The following is an 11,119-nucleotide window of genomic DNA, read 5'->3' on the forward strand; positions in this document are numbered from 1 at the left end:
TAATGAAGAAACTGGCGCCTCGTTATAAAATTTCTAACAGAGATGCGATCAAGAGAAGATTTGATGAGAAATATGACACAGTGGGCCAAAGTTTCAAGTAAGAGCTGAAGAAAACTTCAACTGGTCTGAAGCAGAGTCATCTAAAAGTTTTTTGGGAATCATGATGCATTTCATAGCAAATTGAGCCAAGAAAATTCAGAAAATATTAAGACTGTAGATTTATGTATAGGTAAACACATTAGAAAATGCATTAATAATATGATCGAGTGCACACTGAAAAAATGGTGTATCAATATTGATAAAATTGCAGCAGTTGTGACTAACAATGATCTAATGTGGTTGAAATTGTCGAATCAAAATTTGATCAGGCCAGACACATAATTTCGCGCATACTATAAATTTAATGGCAGAGAACACTATAAATAACTGCGAAGGCCTCGATGATCTCGTTAATAAAGTTAGAACGGTTGTAACGCTTTTGTGGAAAGCAGCACCGACCTAACGAACGAGCTACATCGGCATCAAATCGACTCGGGCATCTGAGAATGAAATAAAGAAACTCATTCCAGATGTCAAAATGATAGGTAGGACAGCATATTTTATATGATAGAACGATTCGTCAAGTTATGGAAAGTTCTATACGTGAAACATAATGCTTCCGAGATGCTGACAATGAGTATCGACGACTTTGTCACGTTCAAGAAGATACTGGTACTGCTGAAACCACTGGAATTCATGGCGCAGGAATGTTCAGCCGAGAATTATATTATGATATCGCCCAAAGTTCTAAAGACACAAGAAATGTGCAAAACATGATCGGCGATATTCTGGAATATATTAGACTCGATAACGAAACGGTGGATGCTATTTTATCTGACGTGCTAACGATGTGACTTCAAGAATAATACTTTTAGGAAAGTGAAAGACCTTCTGGTGCGACTCTACCGAAATTTTGAGTTCAGTTATCTGGAAAATTTTGATAGGCATTTAAAGACGTTGATGAAGCAGTGCAAGGATGCTGAAACATCTGAGCAGGCATTGTATAATATTTTATTGTATTATGGTCTTTCATGGGCGCGAAACTGTTAAGATTATGGGGAAACTAATTTATGTGACTGTCGGTTACAACGAGTGATTGCTGTCTTAAAGCGCGAGTGATTATCAAGAACTTAACATGAGTGAGATTTTTCGCGATAGAATAAGTAGTCTAAATTTTACAATAACGACGTGACCGTTCTAAAGACTGTTGTTTTTCTTCACGAAGAAATTGACTATAATTTATTACGTACACATACTCTTTTTATACAATATACGAGTAATGAGTGTGCTTCATAACTCTGATCGGCAAAATCCGATTTTAACAAACCAAAGAAAATTTTTTAAATAAAAATTAATTTCTTACTACCGTGCTCTTACGCTCAAACATGCTCTTAAGTACTTATTTTTTATGAATGGTGTGCGCGCACGCATACACACACAATCAGGTGCGCTAAGCTCAAGTACCAGAAAACTACACAGACGATGGAACTGTCCGCGAAATTGAAGGAAAATTTCCTGTTGGAATTGAAGACATTCGACCGGATAGAATTCAACGAACCGATTTCAGTCGCTACCATACCGGATCCCCGCTTCAAGACCGTTCACTTTCAGAACACGCAGGCTCTGGCCGATGCCAAGCGCCGGTTGCGCGACATGATAAATAAATCGTCTGGCTCATTCGCGTCCGAACAGGAAGGAATCAGCTGTAACCTGTGGAACCATCATAAACTATTCGGGACGCGCAGTCCCGAGGAGGAAGAAGACGTGCCTGTGAAGGATGAGCTGTCTTCGTATCTGAACGATCCGTTAACTTCTTTGAGGCACGACCCTTTAGAGAAATGGGAGAGCATGAGGGTGATGTATTCCTCATTATACGCAGTAGCGGTAAAATACCTGTCAATTGTGGTCACATCAATCGCAGGGGAGAGAATGTTTTCACAAACGGGAATCGCGGTTCAATCGGTGAATCGACTGATCGGGAAACAATTGAACAAACGATTATTTTTAAAATCGTTTGTAAATCAAGAATACTGGTTTGTGAAATCAGCAAGTTAATCTTTTAAGAAACCACCGACATTTCCACCTCGTCTGATGGAATGGTGATAATTTATTAATAACAGAAAGACCGAATAAATAAAATTGTACGATACAAGTATCGGCGCGTAATCAAATTCAATAATAAATTCAAATATGTGTATCCGTACGCTGATATTCTTGGGAGAGATGTTCAACGTCATCGATACTTAAAATTTTTTCGAGTAACAATGACGTAAGCGAAAGTGTTCACAAGTGACTGAATCTCAGGCGTCCTTATTCGGCATCTGCGAGATACACTTTGCGACTCGCGAATGTGCCGCTTGAGACCGTTCGAAGAAGCGAATTGCTAAGACCCTGCAGATTGGCGGTGATTGAGTCTACATTGCAAAGGCCTTGGAGGCGTTTAACGCGCCGGCATCGCGCCGTTTGTGTGATCTGCAAAAAGCTTCTCTCGCCATTCGATTAGCCCCCCCCCCTCTTACGGGCGTCAAATCTAACTCCTTAAAGAATCTCCTTTTGAGATTCTTATCTTTGTATATACATATTAAAAATTCTGATATATTCTATTTATAATAAGTTAAATATTAGACCAATGTGTAAGTAAAGCAGTATATAAGAATATATAAACAACTATTGATTTACATATTTAAACCTTATATATAAATATACAATGCACATGTATTTATTTTTATATACTTGAAAGTATCTTGTAGAAAAGTCGACGTTAAAAAAATAAATCTGAATTAGATATTAAAACGTTATTAAAAACAAGACGTTTTTCTAAAACTGATATTAAAGTACTTATTATGCAAAGGTGAAAATTATTTAAACAATTTTCATCTCTGCTTATTAGCTGACTTTTTTTTATTACTTATTGTTAAACAAACGTAAAGTATAAAATCGTGTATCGCGGAATGAAAAGCTCTCGGATGGTCGCGTATTCAGTACATGATAACGGAATAGCGGTAGTTTGGCTACGCTTCGCGAGCAGAAGTTCGCATAGCAATTTTTTTCGAGAAAAACGAGGAAATTGAAGGCGCTTCTGAAATCGCTAACTTCACTCCGATCTTCATTTCGAGCCTAAGCAGACAACACCGTGCGATGATTTACGATCGCTCGTTAAGTGGTACTCGTTTTCATTTACGACGATACTAACGACGTCGGGCACATCACTTCGAGATAACGCGAGGTGCTTAATTCGGGCACTTAAAATCATAGCCCTGACGCCTGAGTATCCGCCGCCGATAATAGACACACGCAAATTTATTTGATGCATCGCGCCACGCACCCGCGAGGTATTAGATATATCGCGGTCACGTGGTCGCCGAAAGTGGGCCAACTTCTCGCGCGTCGTAAAAGATCGACATAAAGATGTGTTTATACCACGAGATTTTTTAATATTGAACTCACTTTAGGGACGTCCGTTTCGAGCGATCTATAATTTGCAAAATTCTCCAAATAACATATTTATATAATTTAACGAAAGGAGGGGGAGGGGAAATACACAGAATCATGTGCGTGTAACTGAATCGAATTGGATTTAATAATAATTTTGTATGCAGCCTGATACGAAAAACAATTGAAAAATCAGAAATACAATACGTATCTAAAATATACGTTAAAAATATACAAATATGTGTACACGGTAAATAAAGTTATAAATAAAATTCTTTAAAAAATTGTAAAATTACAGATCGTATAAAACATGGCTTCGACTCAGCCTCGGACATGTAAAATCGTAACGATCGAATTTAAATCGGTCAAATCTATTGTTATACTCGTACAAAATTTCTATTTTCAAGTATCTTCCAATAATGATATATCTATAAGACGATAGTGTCCTGGAAGATTAATATATCTTTAGATTATTGGATTTAATTTAATTATTAGAATCGTGAACTCTTGGCTCCTCTTAAAACTGCATATCTTATTTCACGTGCAAAAAGTGTAATATAACGCAGCTGCAAAACAACAGGCCTAACAATATATAATATATATAAATTAGCTAGCGCATCTGTTTTTTTTATGCCAAAAACTCGTGAACGACGCATTAATGCTATTTCATTTTATTAACGTTACTCATTTATGAATAGTTAAAAGACACAGTTTTATATCATTATTCCTTTATATTTCTATTTGAATTTCTATATACACATTTCGTGTGGAACGCGCAGGAAAAAATGTGGAACAGTCGACTGCAACGTCGTCTCCGACGTTTGAATTCTTTTCGAGCCGCCAAGAACTGCCGATTCACGTACTCGATCGTGGCAAATAACTGATTAATAAAATGTATAGAAAAAGAGTGCGAGAGATGATGTAACTGAAACTATCTGTTATGACGATCCGCGCAATGCGAGCGATTCAGTTACGCGCACGTGATTCTGTGTATTTTCCCCCCTTCGTTATCACATTACGAATCGTCCTTACTCCTCCCTCTACCCCCCCTTCCCCCCTCCCGCCCCTCCCCTCTCCCCCGCACTGTCTATCGCTCTATTCTTATCGCGGCGCGCGCCAGGAATGCACTTTCGCGGCGACGCATCTTCGAATGACGCTCGCAGGCCGCGAGCTCCGCCGAAACGTCTCCGCGGGGATATTTTTAACTCTTATTAACGAATTGCACCGTCGCGAACTGCAACGCACGTTGGCGCACCGTTAGCTGCGAGCGAGCGGTCGTTACCGGCTCGCACCGGATGCGAGAAAACTTCACGCGATACCGTTTGCGCGCTCCTTACATCCTTTTTTTTTTCCTTGCTTTTCGAACCGAATTGCCACGCGAGGCTCGTACCAGACACCGCACACTGGAAGATTGAGGATTGCGAGTTGGAGATTGGAATTCAACTAATTCAGAACGAGACGGATTAAAATTAAAGTCTATCCACGATTGAATTCTCTAATCTTCAATTTGCAATTCTCAATCTGCATGTACGTTGTCTGATATACGGGCGTAGGCTAAATGTGTGCGAATGAAGGCGTTTGCGTTTGGTCGAATCGAATCTTCGATAACAGAATGTTCGAGATCGTATATCGAAGTCGAATATGAAATTTTCACATTAAATCAAATCGAATCGAAGTTTCCCGGATCTACATTATATGCTAATTCAAACGTAATATAAATATCAAAGTTAAAGCCCCATCTACATAAGTCGCAAACGCACAACGCAAACGCAAATGTGGAGAAAAAAAAGAACGAAACGTCAAAAAATAAAAGAAAAGAAAGAGAGAAACGTCCGCGTTTGCGTTTGCATTTGCGACTTATGTAGATGGAGCTTTACGTATTATTTTACGCAATGACTCGAACAAACGGAAGATTTATTTCCGTTTTTACGTTTCATTGTAAAGGATGTATGAAATTTTGAACTAGAAAAATATTAACAAACAGCAGTATTTGATCGCGCAGGAGATATGATAAAACAATATCGCCAAAATAGATGATCGATCCAAAATCGCGGAACTATCGTCGATCCGAAGTTCTCGAACTGTTCGAACTTTTCAGATTAAAAAAAAAAAAATAAACTCGAATCGAATCCACTGCGATCCGATTCGAATTATTCGCGCACCTCTATAGCTTGTAGGCTCATTTCTATAAATGTAGATGATATTAATCTATATGTCCACCAATTCGGAGGAATATTAAAAAAAAATAAGTTAAAGTTAGCCGAGATTAAAGTTATCTATACATTGCATAGGAGATTGGCGTAAATAACAAATTTTTCACACGAGATCGATTCGCAGTAAGTTTGTATCGAGAATATAAAGTTCCTATCGGCACCGATCTGACGCGTCGTATTATACAAAAAAAAACGTACTTTGACTAGGTCGTCGCGTTTTTTCCGTCAAGGTATAATAGAACAAACACGAGGCTCGCGCGGGACACTCGACGTCGAGGTAACCGATCGTCGTGAGCGCGAGGCTCGTCGAAAACGGCGGAGAAAACGGATCGATCGAAATCCTTCTCTCGCCGCTGTGATCGTGCGTGAGTGTACATTTGTTTGTACCGTACGTATAAGAGACTGACCGCTTTTACGGAATTCGTTAATTACAGTCCCGCAGACACGACTTGTCCTCTCCGACTCGTGTCTTCGCCCTAAAACATTACGAAACGCAGAGCCGAACGGCCAGGCGATTTCGAGAAAAAAAAAAATCCACGATGTTTCGCGAGAGAGAGAGAGAGAGAGAGAGAAAGTCGTGCGATGCAGCTACGCTCCTCACGGAGGGTTTTAAATCTTGCGCTTGCGTCGACCGGAGACGGAGCCTCCGATTTATCACGCGGCCGCTGTTGTGCATCGCTCCAGCTGGTGTTTATATACGTGGTCGATATCGCGGCGAGAGCAGGAGACCTGCGACGCACGGCGAGGGGGGAGGTGGGGAGGAAGCGGCGAGAACGAGGGACGGCGATGCATGGAGTGAGCGAGCGAGGGGGGGAGGGAGGTCGCGATAGAAAGAGCGAGAAAGAACGAGCGAGAGAGAGAGAGAGAGACCGCGGAGTGGAGTGACTGGAGGATCTCTCGCGATGTTTTTCTACTTAGCGATCGCGAGATTGCACTTACCGGCCGCGGATCTGGCACCGCCTTTCCCATGATGCCTGCGATACTTCTTCGCCGTCGCAGTCCGGCCCTTCAGCAACATCGTACACGCACTCGCACGCGATCGCACCCGTCGGCGGCGCGTCCGCTACGCATTATTATGTGGCCGCGCGGCCGCCATGTTTGCTTGCTCTCCGCTGCTCGACTGGAGGGCTCCCGCCGCGCACACCGCTCCGCACACACGATCACGCCGCCCGCGGCGTAGCTCGGTCGGTCGCAGCGGCTCGGCTCGGCTCGGCGCGGCCTGGCTTCGCTCGGCCTTTGGCTCGCGGCCATGCCACCGCATCGCCGCGCCGCCGCGCGCGTTGACGTCACGTGGTGGCCAATCGTATGCGCGCCCGCGCGCGCGAACCGCCACGTGCCAGGGCCGTCGCGCATCGCACGCGCGCCTGTCACATGATCGACCGCGCGCGGCGCGGCGCGGCGCCGCGCGACTTATGCGTGCCACGACGCGATGTTCCCGGCGCGTATCGGGGGGGAATATTCCTTTCCTGGTACTTCGAAAATTTTCTTACTTCTTTATCGGTTTTTACATAATAAGCAATCGTGGTGCCCGAGAATTGTGCGTCTACTTTTTGTGCCGAAGATCCGAGTTCGGATCCGTCCGTCGGATTTTTTTATTCGATCGCTATCTCTCAAAAAGTAATGGCAAATCCACGAGAGATATATTATATATCTTACCATGAAAATTCTTCTAATTAGGCCACTAGAGTTCGGCGTTAAAACTGCAGGTCCCAGTTTGTATCTATGCAAACTGCATAAACAACGCACATCATTATAGAAATACGCTGAGGGGGTCGCGCTCTGATGACAAAAGGCCGGAGAACTCGAAGAGAGATCAGTTTTCATGGAAAAGGAATTTGTAGCGTTTTCGAATGCAGTGGATTTTGACCCGTCCGAGATCGATTAATAACGCTCCGCTTTAGATTTCCAACGAGTAGAGAGACGTTATCAATCGATCTCATGACGATCAAAATTCACTGTAATCGAAAAACGCTATAAGTTTTTATTTAAAACTTTTTGTATTTCTTCGATTAAGTGAAAGAAATAATTTTTTAAACGAATCACGATGCTACTTTTAATATTTTTACCTGTCCTTTCCAAAACATTAAATGTGAACATTCATTAGAAAATATTAAAAATAATTATTTTAATTTATAATAAAATACTATATTGGATCATAAATTAAATAAATCATAAATAGTGCATCGACACATCCTATTACAGTGCAAAATTTATTTCATTTGGGGAAAACCGATATCAATTAGCTTGAAATAATCTGAAATTTGCGGAGGAAAAGAGTGAATTCAGAGACAATGACAGAATAACAAAGACGTTCCTGGTGCGTGTAGGTATGGTCTTTTACTTCACACACAATCGGATTCTCGTGACACATACACGCACACACACACACATTACCTCGAAACCGAAAGGATATTATATATCGAAGGCAGCCAATGCAAAACACGGTTGATATATCGCGACACGATAAATCTTATCTTCATGCGCGCGCTGCATTTATATATATAATTATATATAAATATATATATTTATATATATAAATAAATATGTTCATTTATATATTTATACATATATATATAATGTACGTTATTAATATATCTCGGTTTTTTTTTCTTTATCACACGAGACGATGTCAAAGCCCACGAAACAGATGCGATGTATTGAATGTGTGGGCCAAGAGCCATTGAAAAAAAAAAGGATTAATCTGCAACAATACGATCATATACAAAATACTTGTTATAAATATACGAAAAATAACCACTGGTAATTAAACAGTCACGCAATTAAAATAATTATGTATACGTAATAAATTTGCAATTAAGATATAATTGCTATTGAGATAAGAGAATTCAAATGGTTATCGTTAATTTATTTCCTTTTTCAATAAAACAAAAAAAGAAGCTTGAAACTAGCTTTGATCCGTTTCTGAGATGACGACTGTTGGCCCACACTGTACGGATTGCCGCGTAGTTTATATTTATACAGGGTGTCCCTAAAGTCACTTGGTTGTCCTAAGGAACGAGCTGTTCAATCAGGAATGAACTCCTGGCGCAGTTACTCGCGGGCCACCCAGTATATATGTATATTGTAACGCAAGTCAAAAGAGACATACGTCGTCGTCGCGTGGCGCCTATAATCATATTACACGAGGATACAATTTCCAAAGGATTACAATGACGAGATGCAAAAATAGACGTTACCCACCACTCGTCGCGCGACACAGCAAGACCAAATTTCTCCTCGGCTCTCCTGAAAGTACACCGGAAATTTTTCTCGTCGCTCACCCTTTCACCGTTTTTTCTCTCCTTCTCTCTCCCTTCCACACATCACTTCCACGCTTAATTAGTATTTGTGCAATTAGGCGATTCGGTGAGGCTTCCTTACGTCTTGGAAAAAAACGTGCGTTTAGCCCACTTACTCGAGTCGTTAAATCAATTATTTTTAAGCGTGACCGTAATCGCGTAGTTGATAAATAGCGAATATCGGAACGGAAATTTATTTCTATTTATGTAGAGTAATGTAAAGAATTAGTCGAAAATTACACACGTGCGTGTGCATGTACGTGTGTGTGTATGCTATAAATTTTTGCTCTATACAGTAATCAAATTTACTAAAACGTAGGAATGAGAGAATCAATTCATGCAGGTAGATATGCTTATTAAAATATTTAATACATGAAATAAAATGTAAAAAAATATATTAAGTAAATATATTTCGCAATATATCTTTTAATATTTAAAAAACATATTTATATTTATAGAGATTATTTCAAAACTATTTCTCAAGTTTGTTTATAAATTTTTGAAACGTTTAGGAGCTCGTGCAGAACATTCAAAGGTCATGTCGCCTAAAGGCCAAATGCATGTCGATAATGCAAACGATCAAACGTTCCTAGAATATAATAAAAGCTCGGGAAGGAATAAGATCTGCTATTCGTACGTGAATTGCAAAAATTAATAAAAGTGCAATACAAATTACGAAATGTAATTGAAAAAAATAGGCCAATCTAATTATCCATTAAGGAACGCGGTAATCGCGATTCCTCGCAGAATCTTGGACCCAAGAATTGTCGACTCCTAGATTCTGAAGATATCATAATAATGAGTTTTTTTTATCTTAGAAAGTCGCTTAAACTTGAGAATTGCTGATCCGGATTATGAGGTGCAAGCTGATGAATATATCATGATTATAGTTGCGATCTGCCGTGTTCTACCCCTTGGAACTGCAGCGGCACTGTGACCAAGGCTCAAGTTTTCCAAGATTTTTCTCATTTTTTTTTTTTAATATTCAAAGAGTATTGTAGATATTTCCGGAGACCTCCGTGCACTCCTGCATAGATTTCTAGAACTCCAAAGCTTGCGGTTTTTTTTTCTCCAAAACTTCGGTTCCTATTAAAGCCTAGTTTCTTGTAGAAGCAGAGCTGTTTATAGGTACGTCAAATTTAATTACACTCTATTTCTAATTAGTCTTAAACGTTCTGCAGTCTATTTAGAATTTCTCAATCGAGCTTCAAAGCTCGCGATCAGATTAAGCCCTCGCGCTATCAGAAAAATCTTGCCGTCAGAAAATATCGTAACGTCCCTGTTCTTGCTTTTTTTTTTCATTTGTTTTATTTTTTTTCTGCAAGCATATAAATCAGCGATTGTAACAGACGCTACTTCGTAAGTCAGGATTGCGTCCCAATAAGATTATATATTCTATATGCCGTATATAAGTTTCAAATTCTCGATGCAAACGAACTTCCCCTGATCACGACAACCGTGCTAACTTGGAAAAACAAATTGTCCCTTCCAATCCTTTTTTTTTCTCTTTCCATGTTTTTCGCATGCGCTCTCTCATTCTCTCTCATTTTCTCTCTTTCTCATTCTTTCCCGGTCGCCCTGTCTCGCCCGCACTTACATATGTTATACATTTTGACAAATAATTAAAGTCATCACAGAAGCGTCACATTATCATATTTTAGTTAGACTACATTTCTCAGTGTTATTCTCATTTTGGTTAGCGTAGTAATATTACAATGAGTACAAAATGTTTTCTCAAGTTTTTTCAAGCCTAGTATAAAGCACTATTATCATTATTGTTATTATTATCATTAATATATCATTATAATTATATGTATATCATATTTATATATATAATCATGAGTGTGTGTGTGTTTAACACGCCGGCACACACACACACACACACACGTCGCGCACACACATATCTTCTTGCGTGTGCCATACGCACACAAAGCTGCAGTCGCACCACTTAGTATCTAAGTCGTAGCGAGATAGTAATTTATAATAATCCGTTAATCCTCTATCAAATCAAATCTTTTTCCTTTCTCCGGGAAACGATATTGTGTTGCGATTCAAAAGGACCAGCCGGTAATCACGGTTAATCGATCGTTAGCCATCGTATATAGAGGTCTTTCTCATATTTCATACTTTTTCTCG

At 39.9% G+C, this 11,119-nt stretch overlaps 1 protein-coding gene across 1 annotated transcript in view; it reads right to left on the reverse strand.

The window, feature by feature from the left end:
• The window catches only part of LOC105458708 (nuclear factor of activated T-cells 5), a 37,707-nt gene extending 30,906 nt beyond the window's left edge, over positions 1–6,801 (reverse strand). The window contains exon 1 of the mRNA XM_011704218.1: positions 6,624–6,801. Within this exon, the coding sequence (XP_011702520.1) occupies positions 6,624–6,702 (79 nt within the window). The 5' untranslated portion in view covers positions 6,703–6,801. The remainder of the gene's footprint in view (positions 1–6,623) is intronic.
• Positions 6,802–11,119: the final 4,318 nt, after the last annotated feature.

This window comes from Wasmannia auropunctata, unplaced genomic scaffold (assembly GCF_000956235.1).
Source record: "Wasmannia auropunctata unplaced genomic scaffold, wasmannia.A_1.0 LD334385.1, whole genome shotgun sequence".
Lineage (NCBI taxonomy): Eukaryota > Metazoa > Arthropoda > Insecta > Hymenoptera > Formicidae > Wasmannia > Wasmannia auropunctata.